Consider the following 26,783-nt stretch of genomic DNA (forward strand, 5'->3'; position numbering starts at 1 on the left):
TTAATGCTTGATCCTTCTGGACAATGGTCAGCCAGAAGGGCAAAGCAGCACAGAGAATTCAGGCCCAGGAGCCTGGCTGAGTTTACCCCCAGCAATCCTGTGCTGCATCACGCCCTGTTAAGGGCACAGGGATGTTACACACAGCTCTCTGCACCCTGTGATGTGTGCTCTCAGCTCCTGCCAGCTTTATTTCTGTCTCTTGTTTCCATATCCCAGCTTTTTACTGAATCTGAAAGGTAATAAAGAACTTCCTGGCTTCCTCCACCCCACCAGGAGGAGCTGGTTGTGTTCCAAGGAGCTGCAGACTTGGTCCTGTTGTCCTGCTTCTCACCTGCTCTCTCACAGTGCCTAGAGCCTCGCTGGTGACAAGCACTGTGGTGCCAGCTGAGACTGCTCGGACCATTCCTTGTCCTTGAAGCAGATCAAAGGTGTTCTACAAACATGCAGCAAACAGCAGCCCTAAACACTGCAGCCCTAGAGAGAGAGTTCTTGGGGAAACTCATGTCTAGAGGAGATACCTCGTGGAGTTACAATCATTTGTCACAATTTTATTTGGTGGGCAGCCAAAACCCATACCAAAGCCCCAGCTGCTTCTTAGTGATATTTTTCTATACTTATAATTGAATATTCCTCCATTATCTTAAAACTTGGGTGCGGTGGGGTTAATTTTTTTGGAACTTGCCTGCATTATGTAATGGCTAAGAGTACTATGATCTGCAAACAGTGGTGTTCCAGAGACTACTTGGAAACTGCTGTGACATCCCCCTGTCCCCAGGGCACTGACCCTCAGCTGAGGATCAGTTAACATTGTGCAGGTTTGTGCTGCTCTGGAGTGGGAATCACTCTTCATGGTGACCCTGCAACATCTCTCCTCTCTCAAACATCAGGAGGGTTTAATGAAGTCTAAAGCTCTCTAGCTTGATGAAGTACTCTTGAGGCAGCTGATCCTTTTGCTGCCCTGTTGACAGCTACTTGGGGGTTTACTTGGAAGAGGGCTGGAGACAGCAGAGGTTTTCTGGACCCAGATGTGCCACAGCTGCTGAGGGCCATGCCTTGGAGATGGTGCCTGTGGAGGGGCCAGATGTGTCACAATTCACCAGATTAGTTTTGGCACTCTAAGCTGCAGATCTTTGCTAACCTGGTTCCTTTTCACTGAAGGGAGTAAGGAAACCCTCACAATATTTCCACCAGAAATCAGAGGCAGGCCAGGTGGGTAAGACAGGCTGGGATAAGTTTGGTACCACACTGATTCTACTTTGGCAACACTACAGTCTTTATTCATTATTTTTGACCAAAAATGTATGGACTCGTTATCCTGTAGTAAAACCTCACAGCACAAAGCTTGAGCCTGGAGCTGGAGAGCCACAGGGTGGGGAAGGCAGAGGTTTCCCTCTGCACACACTGTCACCAGTGGAGTCCCCTTTACTTTCAGTACAAATGAAAGAGTGACCTGCTGTGCTCTGGCTAATGTGTAATTACACCTTCAACACAACCTCCTGCCCCAGCTGTTTGTTTGCCTGTCTTTGTGTGCACAATCTTAAATGCCTTTAGGCTCTGCATTCAGCAGTGTTTGGAAAAAAACACAGTATTTCTCCTCATTTTCAGCCATTTAGGATTTGCCATTACCAGATTTCTACCATAAAAGTTAATAGCTAAATTCTTGATGCATCTCTGAGCTCTTCAACCATGTTGTTTTTTCCCTTTCTCTGCAGTAATTTTCCAAATATAACAGAGGAAGATCCTTCTGGGATTAAAATGTAAATGAGACAAAGATGCAATAGCAAAAGACTAATTTGTTTTAATTCCCCAGTGAAAACATTCCAGTTATTAGATCTAGATTAATTGTCACCATCTTTTTACCATCAAGAATGTTTTGGTTTGAGCTGCTGATTAAACTCCTGCATCAAGGGGAAAAACAGAAGAAGTGATGTTACTGCTTGGTTAATTCTGTTTTCTCCAGGAAACCAGCACATCCTGCAGTGATGCTTCATGCACCTAGCTGATGATTTGATGGCACAGACACAGGGTTGGGGCTGTCTGAGAGGTTTCCTGGCTCTGGAGAAACTTACTTCATGTCATGAATCTCTCTGCCTGTCTGCACTTCATGCTATTAATACCGGGGTTTAGCAAAATGCAAGTTTGACATTTCATAACTTTCTATTTTGACCTCTCCTTGACCCCCTTGTAAACCATATTACTCAGTGAAAAACAAAGCCAGGAGGCTCTGCCAGTGTCCCCGGTGGTTTTGGTGGCAGCACTGATGTCACTTGGCTCTGTGCAGTGTCACCCCCTCACCAGGTGCAGGGGGTGAGGGGCTGGTGGCTCTGCCTGCAGCAGATCCTCTCACACAGCAGCAAAGAGGCTGCATGGAAATTAAATTTCCCCCCCTCCAAATAGCCACAGAGATGTCAGGGGATGTGGACTGACCATGTTTGATGCCACTTGGAACATTCTGCTCAGGTGATGCCTGCACCCCTCCTGCTGCTCAGGAGCCACCAGCCAGAGTTAGGTTCCCTTTAATTAAAAACCCAGGCATGAAAATATTAGTGGTAAATCCCTGAATGCTGGAGCCTTGTGGCTAAACACTGAGGAATGTGTTTTATCAGCCTGGTCATGCTCAGTGGTGGGGAGAGCACAAGGTACAAGGGTAACTGTGCTCACTGGGGAGGGAAGAGATGCTTTGTCCCACAGATGGTCTTTTGTGGTGGCATTGGTTGGAGTCCAGAGCCAAGAATTTTGGTGACTTGAAATCTACTCTGAAGTATTACTCTGTATCTGTATGGGTTGATCCCTTGGAAAGAGTTCAGAATGTTATTAGGAACATTAATAAATGGGCCTGGTTTTTGAGCATGTCTCTCTCCTAAGACAGGTCACACAAGGCAAGTGCAGGGGATGTTCTTTAGAATGGCGCCCAATTTAACATTTCTGGAGAAGGGAATTCTCATCTTCCAGTGATGATATCACATGGGTCCAGCCCTTTGGTTTTGCAGAAAATTGCTGCCTATATTCTCATCCATGAATTCAGGAGCTCCATTTTAACTGTGGTTATGGATGGAATTTCACTACTGCTGCATTTTATGATCAAATGGAACATGACAATAGTGCAGTTTTAAGAAATGGGGTGTGCCACTGAAGGCCCTTTAAAGAAGTGCAGAGGTACCTCTTTTGGCATTTACCAGATGCTGTTTTCAAGCAGGTGAGCTAGGTATGGATTTTTCTTATTTAATGTGGAAGCAGTTTCTAAAGACTTTAATTGACTTGCAAAGATTCAATGAAGGAAAAACTCTGTTGGAGTTATAGAGATGCAGCTCTTACCTTTGGCTGCTACAAACTACTTTGCATAAAAGGCATTTAATAAAATTATTTCCAAATACCCAAGTGGTTCACTGAAAATAAATAGAGATGTTTTTGATTCTTGAGGGGGCCCAGGGGTTTTTCCCCAATCCTGTTTTTTTTCTTTTTCCAAGACAAGAAAAAACACTCAAGTTGTCCTCACTAGTCACTTTTTTGGGGGGAGCTTATGTGCTCCATTATATGAAGTGAAGTGAGGCCCTGGCATATGTTGCCTGGGGAAACTGTGTCTGCCTCTCCCCTGGAAATGTTCAAGTCCAGGTTGGATGGGGCTTGGAACAACCTGGTTTGGTGGAATGTGTCCCTGCCCATGGCAGGGCGTTGGTCCCTGTCCTCCCAAGACATTTTGTGATTCTATGATTTTAAATATTGCTCATCAAACCTTGGGCTTCAATAAGTAAAAGCTGTTAGTTCATTTGATTAAAAAATGATGACCTGGGAACTGTCACAGCAATCTTTGTGAAGGCTGGACAATGGGGGAAGAGGAAGAGTTTCAGATTCTGCTTTGCTCCTTTTCCTGGCTTCCACTCTTATTTGAACAGCTCTGGAGCAGAGCACTGGGAATTACAATGGCAGTCACTTATTTACATGGAATACCGTGATAGGGAAATGAGTCATTTGAAAAGGTATTTTGCAATTTTAATCAATTTTGTTGCTGCTTGCCAGCAAATTAAAAAACCTGCCCTCCAGGAAGTGTCTGCTGTCAGTGGATGAGAAAGCAGAGCCTGCTCCCAGGAGAGGTCCTGACAAGGAGAAGAGAGCACAGGCAGCTGCTCTGAGAGGAGCCCAAGACTCCCAAATTGCAAGGAGGTCCTTTCTGACCCAGTGAGCCCAGGATTTCAGTGTCAGTCCCACCCTCTGCCCTCGGGCTGTTCTGCTTTGCTTGTGAGCTTCTCCTCAGAGCAGCAACAGCAGTGCAAACAATTACCACATTTAGACATCTTTAGAAATCATTTGTTTGCCCCCAACATCACCTGCTGCAACTGGTTTCCTGCTCTAGTTCTGAGTTTGCCACGAGTTTGTGTGGAAGTTTACCCAGAGGTGCCCTGCTGGGGCTGGCTGCAGGGGCCATTCTTTAGCATGACACACAATTTAGGAGCTCGGGAGAAGGAAATTCTCATCTTCCAGCTGAGAGTTGTTGCAGCTTCCTTGGCTGAAGTTGTACCTGCTTCTTCATTCCTCTGCTCCCTGGGCTTTCTGTCTGTCCTCCCACCTTCCATGCTGATGCTAAGGATGTGTCAAGTTCAGTCTTAGGTGTGTTTATTCTGTTTTGATCTTATTTTTGATTTTTAACAGAACACAGAAAGTAGCTGCTGAGACAGCTGAATGCTGGTATCCTCACAGCATAAAGGGTCAGGGCTGTACCAAAATAAAACTCTCCAAATCACCATGCTGAGAGTAAAGGTTTCTGGTCATTTTGAGTTTACTCAGTTTTATAGGAAGAAAGAAATGGCAGTAATAAAACATTTTACAGTTGTGTTGTGAGGAGATTTTAAAGCTCCAGATTAACTGTGCCAGATTACAGCAGAGCAAGGCCCTGATTCTTTCCCCCTCTCAGTTGCTTCATGGTGCAAGTAGAAAAATGGGACATGGACGGGGCTGTTAGCTCAGCCAGGGGGAGGCAAGGTTGCCCAAGATACAAGGTCTGTGCTGAAACTGCCCCTTCCCAGCCAGAGCAAACACTGCTTCATGTTTTCCCAACCAGAGCTCCATGTGAAAACTAGAATACACAGCAAACTGGTGAACGTGAGCAGGGGCCAGAAGTCTGCAATGATCAGGGAATCACAGAATTCTGAATTGGGTTGGAAGGGACTTCAGAGCCCATGCTGTTCTAACTCCCCTGCCACTTTCCCCTATCCCAGGTTGCTCCAAGCCCCGTCCTTGAACACTTCCAAGGATGGGGCATCCAGAGGTTCTCTGGGCAGCCTGTGCCAATGCCCCGTCACGCTCACAGTGAAGAATTTGCTCCCAATATCTAATCTAGGTCTCCCCTCTTGCAGTTTAAAACTGTTCCCTCTTGTCCTATCAGCATCCACCCGTGTAAAAATATCACTCTCTTTTTTATTTTTTTTTTATTTTTTATAACGATGGTGTGGTCCAGGGGCAGGACAGCAGCAAACAACTTGGAATGGAGGAGAAAAGAGCTGGGATTTAGCACGGGAAAGAGGAGGGATGCAGGTGGAAACACAGGGGAAGTAAAAATGAACAATTTGCATTTAAGTAACTGCGGGTGGTTTAATTAATGCCCGCGAGGGGTGCTGGTGATGGAACGCGAGGGGACAGGGTGCTGGAGTGAGGGATGTGCCTGCCGGGGGGGTTTGGAGCGTGTCCCCCGGGCCGGGCCGAGCCGCGCTCCGCAGCTGGGTCCTGCCAGTGTCCCACCAGTGTTCCGAGGTGTCCCACCAGTGTCCCACCATGTCCCAAGGTGTCCCGGGGGCTCGGCAGGCAGCGGGGGGGCGGAGCAGCGGGTCGGAGCCGCAGTTTCTGGTTTTCCCCGCTTACACGTGGCATTTCTGCCCCGGCACAGCGGCGGCGGCTCCGGGTGGGCGCCCCGGCACACGGGACTCGCCTGGACGGAGGTGACGGGGGCAGGAGGGCAGGGGGAACCCGGGACTGGGGGCCAGGGGAGCGGAATCTCAGATCTGGGGTCTGGAGGAGCGGCATCCCGGGACTGGGGGTTCAGGGCAGCAATATCTCAGAACTGGGGTCCAAGGCAGCAAAATCTCAGGACTGGGGTCCAAGGCAGTAGCATCTCAGAACTGGGGTCTGGAGGAGCGGCATCCTGGGAATGGGGGGCCAGGGGAGCAGAATCGCAGGACTACGGATGTGGGGAGCAGTATCTTGGGACGAGGGGTCCAGGGGAGCAGCATCTCAGAACTGGGGGTCCAAAGGAATAGAATCTCAGAACCGGGGTCCAAGGGAGCAGAATCTCAGAACTGGGGTCTGGAGGAGCAGCATCCTGGCACTGGGGGTCCAGAGGAGCAGCATCTCAGGATGTTTGAGGAGCAGCACTCCAGAACTGGGGTCTGGAGAAGCAGCATCCCGGGACTGGGGGTCCAAGGGAGCAGAATCTCAGAACTGGGGTCCAAGGGAGTAGCATCTGAGAACTGGGGTCCAAGGGAGCAGAATCTCAGAACTGGGGTCCAAAGGAATAGAATCTCAGAACTGGGGTCCAAAGGAATAGAATCTCAGGACTGGGGTCCAAGGGAGAAGCATCTCAGGACAGGGGTCCAAGGGAGCAGAATCTCAGAACTGGGGTCCAGGGGAGCAGCATCCCAGGACTGACCCCCCAACCCCACCCTTTGTATTCCAGGGCTCCCCGGGGAGTGTGAGCCCACCCGGCCATGCCGGCCCCCGCCGAGGCAGGGCCAGCCCCCGGCCCGCCGGATGGTGGCTGGGGGTGGGTGGTGGTTTTCGGCGCCTTCATTTCCATCGGCTTCGCCTACGCCTTCCCCAAAGGCTTGGCCATCTTCTTCAAAGAAATCCAGGATTTCTTTGGCACATCCTATAGCGAGATCGCATGGGTCTCCTCCATCATGCTGGCCACGACGTATGGTGCAGGTGAGTGACCCTGGTGGGCTGCAGGAGCAGGACTGTGCCAAAAATCCCCACCCTGGGCCAGAGTAGAGGAAGAGCAGCCACAGTGTCCAACTGCACGGGCACCATCCACAGATTTACTTTCCGATCATGTTTCCAAATATTTGTTTAGGCAGCCAAGTCATATGTGGAGCCTGAGGGGCTCCTACCCAGAAATCAGAAGATTACCTATGAAAACTTTCTATGGGCATCAAGGGAAAAGCCCTGAGAATAGGCTGGTGTGAAATAACTAGGTCTGGGTTCCAGCCAGAGAGGGGTGTGGAGTAGAATAATAAATGAAATAGCTGCTTGTTTATTGTGGCAGTTGATAATCACAGCAATGAAATCGCCAGTCGTTCTTATCAGTTGTAAAGCAGTGCATGTAACTTTGCTCTTTTTTATTATTTCAATATCACTTTCATGACTGAATGAAATACATGGGCTGATTAAATCTTCACCTGGAGGTGGACAGGAACCCCACTCTGCAATTGCAGGAAGCTTCATCAATATTTATCCTGTCTATTAAAGAGATCCTGAAAATAATCTTTGTTTTTACAAAGGTTTTTTTTTTATTTTATTTTATTTCCTTAGTAGTGCACTGTAGTGCTTTTTAAAAAGCACAGTTGCTAATGAAAATAAAGTTGCTTTGTATAAGTTTGTAAGGTGGAAGCAAGGTTGAGTCAGAACCTATTGTAATCCACCCTGTTGTAACCCAGACTTGGTCCTACAGCTCTGCAAAAGCTGAGCTCCTGTACAAGAACCCACAAATGGAGCACTTAGAGGGCAGAACCCAGGCAGTGATTTAGAAAGAGAAATCCCCTGCTTGTCCCATTGGATGTCCCATTTAACTGCAATAAATGTGCCAAAGTATTTACCTGTGGGCTCCCTGGATGCCTCTGTGAATTGTTGGCAGCTCTTTTTTCATTTTTTCCAATGAAAAAATGTTGTCCTTTCCCCTGGTATGGAAGAGATGCTTTGTGCCTGACGATGACCAAGTGAGGAACAAGCTCTGCAGATTAACCCTGCCCCTGCCAGCACCTCAAGTTGCTCACAGGGATTCAGATGGGGAGCTTGAGCCTCTTGGGGTTCAGCTCATGGCCAATGAGCTGGTGCTGGAGCAGGTGAAATGCTGCTCTGATTGCCTCTGCCTCTTTCCAGCTGCTCCTTTTCCAACCCACCTTCTTCTCTGTCTCTCCAAGTGCTCCAATCAGTGCTGTGTGCTCTGTACCTGGGATGTTGCAGTGGACTTTTATCCCAATTAACTGAACATCTCCTGCCTTTTTGCAGGAGCTTTAACTTCGCCCTCCCTAATGCTATTACACAGTGCTGTGGGGGATGATACAACTCGATTGCAGGTGACTGTACCTTTGTGCAGTCACTTGCCTTGCAGCTGCTCAGGTATGTGCAGTTACCAGCCCTCCCCTCCTCTGCTCTGGAGTCAGAATGATGCCTGTTGGATCCTCCCTGTGACCCCAGCTGAGGTGCTGGCTGGCTCAGTGGCTGCAGACAAGGCGTGGAGTCAATGGAACACGGGTGCCCGAGAGTGTATTTAACACCTCTGCTTTGATTAACTGGGCATTTAATACCAGACCTGAATGATCCCAGTGATTTGGAAATTCTCAGTAAAGGACAGCTCCTCTGAGCTGGCCAGGTTTTGCTCTGAGGCAGCACAGTTAGAACTGTGAGGATGCAAGGCTTAATTTACTCTGCTGAAAAGCTAGAGAACAGGTTAACACTGGATTTTTGCTAATCTTCCCAAAAAAAGAAATTCTAAAAACACCAAGGTTTCAACATACTCTTGAGTAACTAGCAGAGCTACCAAACCAGATGATTATTGCCACAGCACATCCATCCCTTCCCTTCCTTTCCCACATGGGGCAGAATGGTCAGGCTGTGTGGAGGTGCAGGTGATGCAATTCCACTGAGCATCTCCTGCACGAAGCATCAGGCACATGTCCCTGGGGGGGCTGGAGAGGACAGCAGGGCATTTGCTGCTGTCAGGGATGGGCTGTGGAGGGAAATCCCTGTGAGGACTGACCCATCCCAGCTCCCTCCAGCCCCAGGAGCTGCCCAGTGCCCTGGCAGAGGCCGATGTTTTCACTGACCACAGCTTTTGTTGACACAGTGCCTTGTTTCCTTGTTCTCGTTGGTCTAAGGACTTGTTTTTGGACAGTGCTGCTTACACTGTAACAGAGCTCATGTTTACATCTCATAAATAATGCAAATGAAACTTATTTTCTGAAAATACATGAACTAACCCAGATCTCCACTGGAGAAACTGTTGATTTTGACAGCATGGATGCAGATTTACAGTGACCACCTGAGGCTTTGCTTGTAGCACCGAAGGAATTCTAGTTTTTCAGACTAAAACTGAAAATCAGCAGCCAGGACTGTTTCTGCCCTTCACTTTCTGCTGAATTCCCCCAGGAAGCTGTTTTATACCAGCTGAGGCTCTGGCAATATATATTACAGAAGTTAATGTGTCTTATCCCCCCAGTTTCTTAATCTGAACTAGGTTGCAGAAAACAATTCTGTCACTATAATACCAGTAGTAAAACAGATTACTGTGCAGTAAAGTGGATAGCCTGGACTTTATGATGGGGTACTTGTAGCTCTTGCCAGAGAGCTCCTGTTCAGCAATTCCACATTTCCAATTGCAGAGGGCACACTGGGAGCTTTGAGAGTGAGGAGCATGAGGGAACATTGCTTTTCCCTGACCAAATCCCACAGGCTGAAGCCCTATCAATCTGATAAAGAAGGATTTGTTTTACAATGTTTCTACTTTTCTTATTTTTCTTGTCATGGGTGAAGACCTCATTTCTTGTTTTAAATGAGAAAGATATTACAGAGCAGAATCTTTGATGTATGGGAAAAAACAAAAAGGAAAAAGGATCTGATCAATGATCTTAGAGGTCTTTTCCAACCTTAATGATTCTCTGATTCTATAAGGGACCAAGGGCCGTGGCATCATCCTTCCCTAAAGGTGCTTTCAGCTGCACCTGAGCACCCAGGTAACAGGCTCTGGGGGTGAAGAGGACACAGCAAATGTCCCAAAATGTGGAGCTCCACAGGGTTCCCATCATGCTGCCAGATGCCCTGGGCAGGGCTTCTTTCTGCAAGCTGCCTTCTTGGGCACTATTTGCTGTGCCAACACAAGACCAAGATTCCCCAGGTTTTGCCTCACGTACAGGGATGAGTTTTATTTAGGAAGCAGTTTCATTGCAAAGCCAAAAGCCTTTGGCCTTTGCACCTCCTGATTTGGGCTGTGTGGTGGTGCCAGGTTCACACAACTGAGCTGCCCTTGTCCCACTTTTAAGGCTGACACATTTCAGGCTGGGCCACAGATGTGTCCCTGGGGATAGCCATTAGCCAGGGAAAGCAGGAGGCAGTGGAGCTCTCAGGAAAGAAAAGATAAGCAGTATTAATTTGCTGGTAAATTAGTTGCCCTATTCAGCATCAGGGGAAACAGTCAAACATGCTAAAAATAAGAAATAGTGATGCCACTAATTTAATAGCAGTAATGTTCTTGTAGCTCTTATGGTCTCCTGTAAGGCTGTAAGACAGGTAAGGATCCTGGGAAGAAGTAATATATTTTATCATGGCCAACTGTTAGAGCTTGAACAATGAGCCAGCCTCCTGGCATGTGCCAGAATAGAGAAAACAATTTAATTCTAGGACAGCATCTGCATCTTCTTTTTTTAATTTTTTTTAATGGTGAGTGTGACCAAATGCTTCCTTCATCTTTATAATGGAATAACAGGAATCATCCAAGGGGGGCTCAGAGAGCAGATCCTCCTGCAAAGTCATTTCAGCTGCTCAGCTCCAATACCTGGGGCTACACCAGGAGACATCAGAGCTCCTTTTTAGTAATTTTGAAGAATTTCACTCTTTTGTGATTGCTGTGCATGTTTGTATACAGCTTGTAGGTGTAAATATCTGCTGCTTCTGTTGCCCTTTAATACATTAAAAGCTCAGGCTCATGGCATCAGCACCATGCATTGTTTTTATTCAGAATGTACTGCAGTGGAGTCTTGTCTCAGTCTTGCTATAGCCTGCTGTAAAACTCTCCCTAAAATCTCCAGGGTACTGCTCTAACACATCCAAATTTCCATTAAAATTAAGGAATTGCCATCTGTCTATTTTACAAAGACAGCATCAGAGAGCCACATTTTGCCAATACAAGAAAAATTAGAGTGTTTTTGGTGAAAAAGTCTCCACCTGAAACCAACCTTATTATTTACTGGTTTGTAATTTGGTGAAGGTCAAATTATCTGAAGATTTAATTCCAGAAATGCTCCACAACTAAATCTTTTATCCTAAAAAACTTTCTCCCAGAGCTTGTAAGTGCTTAATAGAGCATTTGCTAAAGCAGCAAGGAAGAGATAGGGAAGCTGAAAGTCCACCACTGACCTTGAACATTTAATCCAAAATTTTATAGCTGTATTTTATTATACTGCTAGCATGATAAATTGCAGTGACAGGTTTAGAAAGCACCTTACAACATGCAGTGGTGTAAAGCTATATTAGTAATGAGTTGGATTCTGCAGTTTTTAACTTAATCAAAGCTGCCAATGTTCTCTCCTGCTCTGGTCCAAACTCTGTCAAAACCTTCTCTGCCTCCGGAAGACCCCACCCAGGGCTCTCCACCCATCTCAGTTGCTCTCAAATAGCTGTGAAGCACTACAGGGGGAAACTGAGGCACAGGAGGGAGGTGAGTTTTTTCAAGGACAAGGTTATGTTCTCCTGTGTCAGCTCTCTACTGCTGGTTCAACAAATATTCATTCTCCAGTGGGGCTTTCACCAGGATTTCCCTAGGCATGTGCTTTTCCACCTGGGTGTTTTGTGGAGGCTGAAACAAAAGGAGGAGGATTATTCTGTTTATTCAGAGTGCTGTGGATATCCAGCATCCTGCTATCCTGGCCCAGGCCCTGGCAGGTGCTCCCTGGAGCTGCCTGATGCTGGATTCACCTTTTTCCTTACCCTCCCCAGCTCTTGGAGTCCCCCTCAATCAGCCTCCCCATCCTGTGGGAACAAGACATCTTCCATGCAGGGGCAACCCTTGGGGGTAGCAGCACCATTAGAATCCTAAGTTTTGATAAGAAAGCTGGATGAGGAATGGTTTGATTTCTGTAATGAATGGTGCTGCAGATTTATATACTTCTCCTGACTCTCAGAGAGCACTCCAGCTCTGCAAGGTCACCACGTATGGGCTTGTATTTTTTATTTTTTAAATAGCTCTGTTCTACTTAAGAGCAATAATAGCACTATAGGTTCAGGTGAAATATTTCTGTGTTGGTGGACTTGGTCACAAAGCTTTATCATTTTGCCCTTCAATGGAGCTACCAAGGTCACCAGGCAGCAGCAAGAGAGATGTGATAGACTTAATAAAAACCAAGATTAAAAAGAACTAGGAAGAAGGAAGAGTTTTGGCTGGGGGCTTGTTAATGGTGTTAAGCCAAGGAGTAAGTTATAATCCATTCCCAACAAGTGGAATTCAAACATGTGAAAGATTCTTCCCCCAGAGCATTGCAGCTCTTCTGCCCCTGGATGGGCTCTCCAGGGATCTCTTGGTCAAGTCATGCAGGGCTTCCCAGGGCTGCTTTTGGAGCAGCATGTTCCTCTAGGAATGGATGTTCCAGCTGCACAGGAACTCCTGTTCTGCAGCTGGGCTTCCAGGGGTGGAAGGGATCGAAGCCAGTGGCCCTGGCCAGGCAAAAGGAAGCTAAAGAGATCTGTGAGAGCAGCTCAAACACCGTGATGTCATGACCTTGTGGAGGTGAGCAGCTGTGATCTGCTGCGTGGTGAGATCCAAACCTGCAGCTGGGGAAACCACTGAGTGCTGTCCCTTTGCAGGAGAGGTTATTTAATTGCCTAAACACGAAGTGACACAAAGGACCTTGGCCACAGCCCCAGTTTGGGAGCTGCTGGCCTGTGGCTCCTCCGTGCCCCCCAGGAGCAGCATCCAAGCTGGGTTATCTGGAAATTGAAATGCCAGAGCACTGATCAGATAAGACTGCTGGATTAGGAAGAGAACACTTTGTCTTTCTGAAGCTTGGGCCTTGTCTGCTTTGTTTTTCTTCTTCTTTCTTTCTTTCTTTCTTTCTTTCTTTCTTTCTTTTTTTTTTTTAACATCAGGTTGCTGCTGTGGCAAATGTAAGTATTTCTGATGGGAGGTCAGGGTCCCTGTGTTCCCAAGGGCATGCCTGGGGTGCAGGGGAGGGAGGATTGCTGCAGCCTGGCTGCTGCAGTGGATCCTTTCCCTCACTACCTTCCCAGCTGAATACAGTGCCAGTCCTGCCCAGGAGACCCAGCACCACAGGACTGACCAGTTTGATGAGTGAATAATGTGTGTCCAGATAATTTCTCCCATGCTTGGCTTATGCATCACCTCACAGGGTTTGTGCTGAAGCTGCAGCCATTATCCCCTAAAATGAACTGGTTTCTTCACCTATGTGGAAGCAAATGCAGCATCTCTGGGGCCAGGTTAGCTGTTGAAGCTGCTGTGGCATGTGCTGGATTTCAGCCCCCTTATTTAAGATCGATTATTTTCAATGCAAAGCAACACTAATAGAAGGCATCAGGGTGATTTAGGTGTGGACAGGTCTTTGGAAGCTGCTCTGTCAGGTCTGTCAGAGGAGTATTTGAGACTGTGGTTGTCAGCTGGGGCGTGTGTTCGCTGCCACTTGGCCTGGGTGTGTGGCCATCCTGAGGAAGGGCTGGTGTCTGTGGGATCCTCAGCCCATGCAGGTGAGGCCAATAATTATTAGGCTTCATTATGAGCAGGTACCACCAGATATTCTCCAGTGTGACCTGGAGCAAGCAGGAGCAGGGCTCAGTTACCAAGGGTGAGCAGCAGTTCTCCACACCCTGGTGCCACAAACACTTAAAAACATGAGCTATCCAAGCCTCTTCTGGCATGACAAGGAGTGAAAGGCTGCAGCTTTTAACCCTCTCATCCCTTTCCCCCCAGGTTTGCAGCTGGGCCCCGTGTTTTCTCTGGCTGCCTCCCTTTCAGGCTGTGTGTGCCCCCTGTCTCCAGAGGCTGCTGGGTTCTGGCAGCACGTTAATAACGTGGGGACACTTGTTTTCCTTGGGGGGGTAATGAGTAGGTTGCTCTGTTACCATGGGCTGCTACCCTGGTGGATAAATTATGAAGCCCAAGGCAGTGTTGTTATTCCACAGAGGGAATGAGATTATTACTGAGGAAATTGCAGGCCTGCTCCTGTCGTTGTTTTACTACTGGTGTAGTAATAGACTTTGTTCCATTAGTATAAACGATTTCCCCCCCTTTCCCTCTCCTCTGAGTACGTTGCACTCCTTCTTATGTCCCCAGTGACTCCCCACAGGCAGTGGCAATCATGGCATGCTGAGCTCCTATTTGTATTTTCACAATAGTATGGAAAATATTAACTATCTGGGCAGTTCTTTTGGTGCTGACCAATGTCCCTGTGCAGGAGCAGCTCTTTAGAGCCACTCATCACTGTGCAAAAGCAGAAGAGCTGAGCTGCAGCCCCAGCCATTGGGGCAGTGGGGATCTCAAACCTTCCAGCCCTGTGGTCTGGGCAGTTGAGGATTTTAGTGTTGTTGTTTTATCACCTGTGTGGCCATCAAATGGTCTGACCAGCAGACCTAGAACATTTGCACTGGCTCTGTGCCACTTTACACTGTCAGAAGGTCAGTGTTGTGAAACCTGGAAAAAAACCCACATTGCTGGAAGCCTCTGGGTTACAGATTTTCAGGGCCTCAGCTCTTAGCTGCTTATCTGAAAGCCCTGCAGAGAAATATTGCAGCAGAAATTCATCCAGCACAAGTTCCTCCAGAAAGGAGGAACACTGTTACTATTAGTACCAGGTTAAGTTAAAAAAAAAATAAAAATGACAAACCAAACCTTACAAATAAGGGATATATATACACACAGGGTCAGAGGTGTGGGAGAGAAGAATGTTTTAGTCCCTAATAGAAATACATCAGTGTTTCACACCGGCACTGGAAGTTTTGCAGCTCATAAAAAATTCATAAGGCTTGCTGAGGAAAACAGGAAGGCAATTCAGGTGTCTAGTTTTTGAGCACTGTCATACTTGCAAGAGTTTAAGCCAGTCTGGATTGATATTTCTTGTTATATGCCAGCTCTGCATTATGATCCTCTCTGGATCATAGTTCAGTGACTCAAAAAGAATGAATGACAAGGTGGCCTGGCTTTGTGGAGGAGAAGAGAGGAGAGTCCAGGGTATTTTGCTTCTTCTTTACGGTTTTACAGTCTCCTCTTCAGGGTCCTTTTCACTTCTGCAAACACAAAACTCAAGGTGAAAAGTAATTGGACAAGCTAACAAATGAGTTCAGACTTGCTGCATTCCCCACTGGTGAGTCTCTGTGTTTCTCTTGCCACCAAGAGCAGCCTCTTTGACATGGCCTTTCATGTACCAACTAACAAAGAATGGAAACCTGCCACAGGTATGAGAAAAGAGAGGCTTTAAACAGGACAGGCACTAAACCAGCATGATTTATATGGGCTAATATATTTCATCAGTCATCCAGGGGCTCCATGATCCCAGCTACATCTTTTGGGGATATTTGGTGCAAATTGTTGCCCTCCAGGCTGCAGAGTTTTACTGCAGGCAGAAGTGAAAGCCTCAACCAAGCTCTGCAAGGGTTTGGGGTGTAAAGTGCAGCACTTCTGAGCAGGCATTCCTTGCTCTTGCCATGGGCTGATGGAGACGATGGAGAGTGTCCCTGTGAGCCAGGGGAGGTGCAGAGCCACAGGCACAGCTCTGAGTGAAGCCAGCAGCAGGAGGAGGCACAGCATCCCCACCGTGTCCTCTGCTGTCCTGTGCTGTCCCCCTGCAGTGGATGACAAAAGATGGCCATGGCTGGAAGTTCATTGGAAGGGAGGAAGTCACTGGGTCATGGAAGGGGCTGCCATGTGGCTGGGTGGTTGGGAGGGAATGCCATCCCTTCCTGCACCGAAACACCACCCTAATGTCAGCATTCTTGTCACTGGAATGAACTGGGGTGCAAGGGGTTAATTAAATGATGCTTCTGATTTCATCATGAGGAGTTGCAGTGCTGTGCTGGTGGTGGGGACAGCCCTGACTGCCCTGCTCCCTGAGCAGCCTCAGCACACCAGGGACATTCTCAGCAGCTGGGATGGCTTTTGCTCCTTGCCCTGACTTTTCAGGGACTTGCACAGCGTTTGTGTGGCTGCTCCTGCAAGGTCAAGCTGGGTAAATGGCACTTTCTGAGAGCTTTGCCAGCTGTTTCCCTTGCCCTGTTCTCACCTGATGCTGTAAATTAAGAAGCAGAAATCACCCTGACTCCTCTTAGCTTCTCCTTGCAGGAGGGAGCAATGGCTTCATTTGGATGCCAGGACAGGGAGCCTGTGGTTCCTGCTCATTTCACCAGGCAGGTTTTAGCAGCTAAAGGGGCCTTGGGATCCAAGCTGCACACACTGTTACTGTAAATGCTTTCTCTGTGCTAATATACAGTATCTTTATTCTTTCCATGCCAGCTGAGTAACTGGTAAATGACAGGTCCTGCTTTTCAATTCCACCGTGCTGCCAGGGCCTGTCACGCTTTTAATTTGTGCAATAGCTGCAAGCATAGCAGTAATTGTGTTTCTCATTTCCCACAACTGCAGTGCTGGCTTTGTGTTCCCTCTTCTCCTGTCCTCCTCCCCGACTTGAGCTATTTAATGTTTTCTGAAGCTACCCCACAATGCTGCTGGTAAACTTATCTAATGTTTGACGTTTAATGAACTTTTTCCCCTCAAGAAATACCGTGCAGGTGGCATGGGGCAGAGCAGGGCAGGAGGGTGCACTCAGAGCTGCTGGGTGTGATGCTGATTGCTCTGGACACCTGGGCAGGGTGAGGGGTCTGCGTGTGCTCTGTCACCTGCCCAGGCTGGCAGGGCTGGGAGCTGAAGTGTGCCCAGATCCCAAATGTGACAGATTGCATGTGCCACTTTCTGCCCAGAAATGGGACAGATTTTGAAAGGCTGCTCAGCTAAAGCCTGTGGATGTTTCTGTAGGTACAAATGACTTAAGTGGAAGTAATTTTGGGAATGTGATTTTACATTTGCTTCAATGCCTTTGAAAGGTCTGCTCAGGACTGTGACAAACCCTTCAGCCTTTGAGCAACAACTCAAGGAAATTTGGTTTCCCAACTGTTTGAGGCTCTGGGTTGGATTTTTTGGTGTCTCATGAAAGTCAAGGTTTTCCTGCTAGGTCTGGAATCTTTCAGGCTGTGAAGCAGAAAGGCTTCTGTGCTTCTGAATTTTGTCACAGTTCCCTGTGAGCTCAGCCCAGCCCAGGCAGGTGACACCCTTGAGAGCACAGCTCTCCCATCCAGGCTGGCAGCCATGGGTCTGATTTTCCTGTTGTAAAACTGATAGTTCTGGTTGCAACAGATGAAGGCTGCTGAAGGTAACACAGACCTCATGTAAAACATTGCTGAGAGATCACACACGACAAGAAAGGCGAAAAGTTTCATTCTCCTGGCTTAATAAGTGTTTGCTGAGGAGCTGGGATGTGGCTGAGGGCACAGCACACATGGAGTGTCCCCAGGGACACACAAAGGCTGCTCTCATTTGTAAAGCCAGTAGTTGGGATACAAACATTTATTTTCCTCTGCTTCAGCCTCTTCCCTGGGCTGTCCTGATAGCTGGGTGAATGTTTCCTACTCTCAGTCCCTTCCAGTTCATTATCTGCTGTCATGGTCCAAACCCATCCTTCCTGATGGGTGAAGCCAATACAATAATCCTCATTTCCTTTCTCCTAAACTGGATGCTGAGAGAGTGGGACATATGTGAGCAGTCCTGGTTTTCCTCTCACAGCAGGGGCTTCTCTCCATGGTGGCTGTCCCAGGTCAGAGCAGGAGAGGAGCCTTAGGAGTATTGTGGGCTTGAAATGCTTTGCTCCATGGCCCAGCATCCTATAGGGTGGAAGCCCTCTGCCAGTGGGTGAAGGTAATTGAAACCACATTTTCTTAGCTGAGTAATTAGATTGATTCTGCAGAAATGTGGACATGTGGAAAATTGAAAAATGCAAGAATTGGATGCCCTTAGGCTGCAGATGAATATGTTGGTGCCTTTCTGAGAACACTGTCTCGATCTATTGGATTACAGGATGTGCTGAGACCAGCTCAAGCATGGTGCAAGTGCAGGCCCCAACCAGGGGAAGCTCAGACAGAAGGGTGTCTCTTTCTCACTAATCTGAAATATGTATCCCTTTCCACAGAACTTCTCACTGAATTCTGTAGTGCTCCTTGCAGCAAAAGGATGCATGTGTGTGAATCCAGTTAAAGGATTAGCAGAAAAACTCTCCATGTAATTATACACACACAGATATTCTAATTGAATGGTGCATTTGATGGGACCAGATCACAGTTACAGGGATGTTGTTGAGACTGTGCTTGTGTGCATTTCATTTATGAGTGTTTTGACTTCACACATCTGGTGGAAAGTATTTCTATGGGCTTCATTCCCCAGATGAAACCAGCCATACCTACTGTTTTCTATTCTTGCACATTATAACAACTGAGAACTCGTTTGGATGCTGTCAGCCACGCTGAGGGAGTGTTGTGGTTTCTGGGTTTCATTCCTGTGATCAGGAGTGCTGTGGTTTTCAGGGTCTGGAGAGAGCTCTTGGAGCTATTTCTGGCTGAGATTATTTAAGCAAAGATAAATATTCTGCCATGGCTCTGTGGTGAGGTAGGTCCCACAGCCAAACTCTTCAGAGATGTCTGTGAGTTTAAAATACCTGTTTGCAGTATTGTATGTGTGGGTGGTGGGGGAAGTGGCTGGAATGAAGGCAAACAAGAACACTGGGCTCTGAAACACCACTACTGTATGATGAGTAGCACCACAAACAGCCAGGTAAGTTCAGATATTAAATCTGCCTGTATTCCCTTTCTTCATTTCCAGTATGACATTTGAAGAATTTTGATTTAGGATTTTTGAGTAATACAGAATTTTTTCTTTACATCTTATGACTTGGACTTCTGGACTGCTCTTTCCCCTTCAGCTTGCCTTCTCTAGTTCTGACTTCTCAGTCTGTTCTAACTTCAGACCTGGCTTTTCTTTGAGCAGGTTGGTCCTGAGGTACCATCAAAGTCCTTCCAATAGATATCATACTGTGATTCTGATTTTTACTGTTCTCACTTCCTCAGATTTCAATGCTTTGTTTCAGTGTGCACAGTTTTTGTCAAGCCATTTCCCTCTTTCATAATTTTGCACTGCCCTGAACCTCCTCTTTGCATAAATGCAAGTCCAAACTGGTTCTTTTGAGCTCTGGCTAATCCATCATCCCAAATCTTTTCTACCTGCATGGACTGCTATTAAGATTTAATTAACAGTGTTCTGCTGAAGCTTTGGTCCTGGTCAGCAGTATTGGAATTGCATTAAATAGAGGAATTAAAAATGCAACAGCGTTTGTGATATCAGCCTCGCAATATGAGCCACCACTTTGAGTATATAGTTTAACATCATCATACATCAGGAAGCTCCTGATCCAGCTGGGATCCTGTGTTCACACCATTTGTTGTTGCTGTTTGCCTTCTCTGGTGACACTTGTAACTCCTGGGGGCAGGAGCTGTCACTGACTACACACCCGTGGCACTGGACATTCTGCCATCTCCACGTGGAAGATCTCTGCTTTTCCATTTTCTCCCTGAACTCACCCTAGGAGCAGTCAGCAGCACTCAGGGCCATTGATACTGCAGAGCTTTACCTGTTTTGTGTCAAACATGCCTTCTGTTGAAAGATGTGACCTCAGGGTCCCTTTTGCCCTCTTTCTCCAGGTCCCATCAGCAGCATTCTGGTGAACCGCTATGGCAGCCGCCCCGTGGTCATGTTTGGGGGGCTCCTGTGTGGTGTGGGGATGATCTCAGCTGCCTTCTGCACCAGCATCCTGCAGCTCTACATCTGTGTGGGCTTCATCACAGGTGAGAACAAAGCATCTCCTTCCCCTCCACGTGAGAGGCTCCCTTCTGATGGCCTGGGGCTTCCACACCTGGGCAGTGTGTGCACCAGCACAAACACAATGGGAAGCTGGTGAGAGAAAAACCTGCTGAGATAAAAATCTGGTGGGACAAAGGCCCTCCTTATCAAGGCCCACCTTATGCAGGTGAACTTTAGGAAAGAGTTCTTTAGCAGAGTGAAGTTCCCTGCCCAGTGTGGTGCTCCTGGCTGGACATGGCACGTGGGATCCAGGCAGGGCTGTGCCTACCCCATGACATCTCTGCAGCTCCGTGCTCTGGGCCAGCTGCTGGGAATGGCCATCAGTGCCCTCAGCTCCCCCTGAAGCAAACCCATGTTGACTGTGCTCTGTCCTGGGCATGGCAAGTCCTTCTGGGTACAAGTGTGACAATAAAGAAAGCACCCTTGTTCCTATTTTACTGTGTGTTATCTTCCCTCTGTGAGATACACGAGATGAGATTTCAGGGGTTTGCTTCAGTTTACTTGTGATGTGAGGAAGTCCTTTATCTGAAAATAAGAACTGCTGGAGTTGACTGAAAATGGCAACAATTACCTTATTGTGAAAAAAAACCCCTGTGTTTCCTTCTTGAAGTTCCAATTTGAACTGCCTATATTGAAATATGAAATTCCATATTGGAAACTCAAGCAGAATGAGGCATAGGCTCAGTCCAGCATCTTTAAGGCCTGCAGGTGCCAGGTTATTGCTTTTAAAGGTAGATGGATTAGAGCTCTCCACCTGTGTGAGTATAGATGCTTAATTGTAAGTATTTTTGTTTTATTATTTTGGATTAGGTACAGCCAAAGTTTATTCCAGTGCAGCTAGGACATCTGCTTGAAAACAAGACACAATGAGTTCAAAATTGGCTTTTGAGGTTGCCAGGTGTATGATTTAATGAATGTTCCCAATCTCTCTGCAGATGCATTAAGTGTTGCTGCTTTCTGAATGTGAAAATGTGAGCTCAACATTTAAAATCAATGAAACCAGCCACTAGGAAAGTAAATTGGGACAGAAAGTTTGTCACCCTGTTCTTCTATATCAATATTCCTTTATTAACTCTGTACAGGAGTGAATAAATCCCCGTGTAGGATTCCCTCTTTTAAACCTTACTTTTCCTAAGGACTGTCACTGTAATTAAATGAAACTGTGTTATTCTTGGATGAATAAACCTTGCAGATTCCTGGAAACAGACTCCAGGAACAAAGTGATGGGAAATAAAAATAACCAATGTCTCCCATATTTCTTAATGCATAAGTTTGCAGAGCTTCCTGCTAAACAAATTTCCTCTAGGAAGGCAAAGGGGGAAAGTGACAGGACAAGGGGGAATAACTTTCAACTGACAGAGGGCAGTTTAGATTAGATATAAGGAAGGAATTCTTTATTGTGAGGGTTGGGAGGCCCTGGCACAGAGAAGCTTTGGCTGCCCCATCCCTGGAAGTGTCCAAGGCCAGGCTGGATGGGCTTGGAGCAGCCTGGGGTACTGGAAGGTGTCCGTGCCCATGGCAAGGGAGCTGGAATGGGATGGGTTTCAAAGTCCCTTCCAAACTAAACCATTCTGTGATTCTCAGTTGACTAATGATGGATTAGCATATGGAAACCATAAATCCTTTGCTAAAAATATTCCATGAATTTTGGTGAGCAGAAGGACTGAGGCAAGAAACAGGGCTGTAGGAAGGCACCTAGGTGTTTTAGATGTTTTTAGATTTTCTAAAGCTAAAAGGTGTCAGGAGGGAATTCTGTGCATAACCCCAGTGGACCTGGGATTGATAAAGACCTTGCTCTTGCTCGGTCCCTGAATGTGTCTGCAAGTCTGGTCCATCACCCAGCACAGAGAGCTGTCAGTGTGGGCAGCGCTCACAGGTGACCCTCGTGCCAGCCCCGAGGTACAGGGCTGAAACACCCACATCTCTTTGTCTGCAGTGCTGTTTCCTCTGAGCAGAGCTCATCTTTTGTGTGCATCTTCCCCTGCTGCTTGCTGAACAAGGGCAGCCGTGTGGGTGAGGTGTTGGCTGATAACCCATCATCTCCAGGCACAGGGTGTGTGCTGGGGAAGGAATATTAATTTGACAGAGAAGGAAAGATGCTTGTAAGCCTGTTAACATGCTGGATGCCTCTAATTAAGCTTGAAGTATTTTTGCTGGTCAGACCTAACATGGAAGCATTCAAGGGCAATTATGAAGCCGCCTGCCCGTCACGCGGCTGCGACAGCGCTGCTGCACGAGGAGAGAGGCTTTTGTAAAGGGGATTTGCAGTAGCTGTAGAGCAACCTGTAAACATCACACTTTTCTAGCCTCCTTCCTACTAGCCTGGAAAGAAAACAGACTGATGTAAAAGCCTGTGCTCATGTAAATCACAGGGATGGAGGTAAAAACAAGGTCTTGGTACGAGGAGGTTCCTGCTACAGTTCTGTGCCTTTGGCATATTAATAGAAATCTCTTCAGAGGAGCAGAGCAGGAAGTATCTGTTTGCAGTGGAGGGATTAGACACGGCAATCTCAGTTGCTGACTTGATTATGCCTGTTTCCATTTGCATGCAGAGCAGGAGCCAGGCTCTGCTGGTGGAGGCTGCTCTGTCCTTGATGGCACTTTGCATGCACTGGAAACCCCACAGCTCCTTCCCATTTGTTTCCCTGCAGCTCTTAGAAAAAGAAATGGGGTTTGCAAGCTGTCCACCTGGACAGATGCCAGCCTGGATGCATTAAATAGGTGTTTCAACATGCAACCTCTTCTGAAGTCTGAGGTAGAAGCAGCAAATTCCAAAGCTAATTGCAAGGTAGTAACGACTGGTGAGAGTTTAGTTCAATCTGCACCAATTAGACTGCCATGAAATAAAATGGGATTTTGGGTGAGGCATGTGGGCTAATGAGAGTAGAGTCTTTGCCATGGCTGTAAATGTTGAGCACTGAAATACCTGGTCTGATTGTTCCTTGCCAATAAAGTAAGAACAAGATCAATAACTACACAGCTGAGTCCTGTAGCACCACTTATTTCCTTCTAATATGAGTGAAATGTATTTATTCCAGCAAAGGACACTCCCTCTGGCACAGGTTCGCTTCTGCTCTTGCAACACCACTGACAGACCTCTCTGTCATATCCCTGGGGAGAAAATGTGGTTATTGAGTAACAATTCCAGCTATGGAAAAGCTGCTGTAGTTTCTGAAAACTGCAGTAAAATGGATGTAAATATTTCCTACTAAAGTCAGCCAAAAGCTTAAAGTAAATTGAAATTCCAGTTATTCAATTTGAAACTCTCCAAATTTAATTAATGGGAAGAGCATGAGGTAATATTAAATTAGATTTGTCTGACTGGTAAATTAATGTTCACATAATAAAAAAAATTAGAGATGATTATTGTTTAAGTGGGTAGCTGGCATCCAGTCTGATTTTCCTCCTTTGGAAGACATGTAGTGTGTCCCTACCAAAAATGACCCTGTGGAAATGATGGTTCAATTTCTTTCCTTAACAACCAGCCTGGGAAATGGGGAATTAATGCAAACTCTCACCTGCTGTGCTGCATCTTCTCAGGTGGAAAAAGATACATTTCTATATTTCAGCACTATTCAAGGGTGTTCTCTAACCAGGGCTGTGGTTTTCCTCTGTGGCTCCCAGGTCCCCACTGAATTTGGCCCTATATGCATTACAAGCAGGCTGCACTTCCCAAAGATGTGCCCTGCCTAAGATATGGACTATCTAAAAAAGTTCATGCTGAGAATGTTTTTGTATCCAAATTTATTTTAATATGGAGCCATTTCAATTTGTTTTTAATGTTGTAAACTTCAAAGTAATTAAAAAAAACCCAAAACTTTAGACTTGGAAAACATCATAATTTTGCAAACCCATTTAAACTGAAGCTATCCAGCATTGGCTGGATTCTGCTGCATCAGTTGGATTCTACTCTATCAGTGACTAATGATAGTGTTCCTTAATTAATTTTGAGGACCTTGACCTTTGTAAATTCTCTTCTGTAAAGCAATATGCCTAATTATGTACTGCACAGTTAAACAAACTAATTATATCGACTAATGAACAAGAAAAAATCTGCATGACCCTATTTTCAGGATTCATGTTCTCTGATATAATCACTTCAAGGATTATATTTCTGCTTTGTTCTAATGTGGCTCATTCTTTCCTGGATGATGGAGTGGAAAATATGTGGCATGATTTTTAAATGCCATTTTGATGGAGTTCTGAAAAATGAACTTTTTATGAAAATACTGCACATCAAAGAAATGCTTAAAAATATTATTGATGTTTAATTATTGATTATTGATGTTGGGCATCAGGAAGAATTGCTGAACATCAGGTAGATTTTTTTTTCACTGAAAAGGTGATTATTGGAATGGGCTTCCCAGGGAGGTGGTGGATTCACCATCCTTGGAACTGTTCAAGAAAAAGCTGGATGTGGCAATCAGTGCTCTGGTCTAGGTCATAAGGTGGTGATTGGTCAAAGGTTGGACTCCATGGTCTTGGGGGTCTTTTCCAACCTTATTGATTGTGTGATTCCACGGTTTTACATGGCTGTGCCCTCAAACAGAACCACAGAACACTGAGACCATCACAGCATTTGGTATCTCTGCCTGCAGATTCCACCTGTGCAGGAAAAGCTGGCCAACTGAATTAGCAGATTTATAATGGCATTTATATATCTAAATGCAATAAAAATAAATTCTAATTAAAAGAAACACTCTAGGGTCCTGTGCCATTAGCATCCTCAGTAGATGTTTTGCTGTGTACTTGCAGACCTCTTAATCTTTGGCATCAGACCTGAATTGCTCACAGCACCACATCAGTCGTGGCTCAGGAGGGTGATGTTATTTTCTCTGCAGGTCTGGCTGCCTGGCAGCAGAGTTGGGTGCCCTTGGAAGGGGAGGCCAGCCCTGAATGGATACACTTTGGTGGTTGACACTGTCTAAGCTGAAACAACCTTCCTCAAACTGGGAGTTGCCATTTTTTAAAAACAGATCCATCCTCTCCCTCAGCAAGGCCACTGCCTCTGGACAGAACCCACCAGCATTCTGTGAGGGAATAGTGTTGGTGCACTCTGAAGCAAACTCTTGGTGCTAGTTTTGCCACCCAAGAGATTTGCAGTGCAAAAGAAAGGGGGTTCTCTGACTGAAAGGGTGTTTCTGGGTTCTGGGTACCCAAATGTGGCAGCCAGAACTCAGAGACACCCTGAGCAGCGTTTGCATCCAGATTATGGCGATGAAGAGCCACCAGTGAACCAGCTGACTGTCAATTTCCTCAAACAATGAGCTGAGGAGAAATGGGTTTCAAATCTTCCTTTTGTTTATCTGACCTGTTTTTCAGGATTTGGCCTTGCTCTCAACCTTCAGCCATCAGTGATAATCATAGGGAAATACTTCTTGAAGAGAAGACCCATTGCCAATGGCCTTGCTATGGCAGGGAGCCCCGTGATGCTTTGCACCCTGGCACCTCTCAACCAGTTCCTTTTTGACAGTTTTGGCTGGAGGGGCAGCTTTTTAATTCTTGGGGCAATTTTATTAAACTGCTGTGTGGCAGGAGCTCTCTTCAGACCCATCGGGGCAGGCACAGCACTGGTCAAAACCCAGGTGACTGAGGAAGCGAAGGAAGCTCTGAAAGGAAAGATCACTGAAGATGGCCCCATGGAGAACAGAGCAGAAGAGGAAGGAGGAAAGGACTGCTTTGAAAAAATCAATCAGTACCTTGATTTTTCCCTCTTTAAACACAGAGGGTTCTTGATTTACCTGATTGGAAACGTGCTCATGTTCCTGGGCTTCTTTGCCCCCATCGTTTTCCTGGCACCTTATGCAAAGCACACGGGCATCGATGAATATTCAGCTGCTTTCCTGCTTTCCATCCTTGCTATTGTGGACATGGTTGCTCGCCCCACCACCGGCATCGTTGCCAACAGCAAGTGGGTGAGGCCAAGGATCCAGTACTTCTTCAGCTTCGCCATTGCTTTCAACGGCGCCTGCCACCTCCTGTGCCCGCTGGCCTCCAGCTACACAGGGCTCATTGTGTACTCCAGCTTCTTTGGCTTGGCCTTTGGCATGGTGTGTGCCATGCTCTTCGAGACGCTGATGGACCTGGTGGGAGCTGCCCGCTTCACGAGCGCCGTCGGGCTCGTCACCATCGCCGAGTGCTGCACGATACTGCTGGGACCACCTATTGGAGGTGAGTGTGCTTTCCTCCTCTGCTGCCACTGGCATTCAGGCTTTTGCAAGCACAGTGTGGGGGAAATTATTCCAAATGTGCTTTCTCTGCTTCACAACCACCTTTTGTCCACTAGTAACTGGACAGCAAAGGATGTCTCCTCCAGTGTTTCCTCTTTCTGCCTTTCTGTGTAGTCCTCCAGTTGAAGTGAGTCTTGGAGAGCCACCTTTTAATCCTGGATCCCTTCAAACACTTGAACTGAATTAGCAGAGTGGGGCTTCCTACAACACCAGGAACCTTGCATTTCAGACAGCTCCTCCTGGAGACTCCTCCTTTTGCAACAGGCTGGAGTCCTCCCCAATTTAAGTAAAACACAACAGTTCTATGAAAGCCTCTTGTTGACTCAAACCTTGCTGTTTGTCTCTAAGGCTCTGAATACACCACTAAAGAATTTCAGTCATCTTAATGCAGCTGAAGGATTTAAGTCTATTCTAAAAAGAATTTTAAAAAAGGTTTATTTTGGATACCATGGTTTGAAATATCAAAAGGCAGAGCTCACAAAGTATTGCCCATGTGGACAATACTGAGTTTCCAGGAGGACTTTCAGTCATCTAAAGTTAAGTAAGGGCAATGATCTCCTGTGTTTTAAAACCTTAATATTCCCTCTATAGCATGTGCTCCTTTTGCAGTTTGAACCCTTTTCCTGGATTCAAAACTCAAATCTGGGTAATGCTTCATCTGACACATTCTGCAG

General features: G+C 46.6%; 1 protein-coding gene across 2 annotated transcripts in view; it reads left to right on the forward strand.

Annotated features, from left to right (window-relative positions):
- The window catches only part of LOC131582011 (monocarboxylate transporter 2-like), a 37,044-nt gene that overhangs the window by 6,614 nt on the left and 3,647 nt on the right, over window positions 1-26,783 (forward strand). The window contains exons 1-4 of one of the 2 annotated variants that reach the window (XM_058844761.1): window positions 5,469-5,930; window positions 6,665-6,912; window positions 19,720-19,863; window positions 25,202-26,050. In XM_058844761.1, the coding sequence (XP_058700744.1) occupies window positions 6,696-6,912; window positions 19,720-19,863; window positions 25,202-26,050 (1,210 nt within the window). In that variant the 5' untranslated portion in view covers window positions 5,469-5,930; window positions 6,665-6,695. Of the gene's footprint in view, window positions 1-5,468; window positions 5,931-6,664; window positions 6,913-19,719; window positions 19,864-25,201; window positions 26,051-26,783 lie in introns of those variants that run through there. The other variant, XM_058844762.1, reaches the window with a different exon arrangement.

The sequence above is a fragment of the Poecile atricapillus genome, chromosome 9, assembly GCF_030490865.1.
Source record: "Poecile atricapillus isolate bPoeAtr1 chromosome 9, bPoeAtr1.hap1, whole genome shotgun sequence".
Classification (NCBI taxonomy): domain Eukaryota; kingdom Metazoa; phylum Chordata; class Aves; order Passeriformes; family Paridae; genus Poecile; species Poecile atricapillus.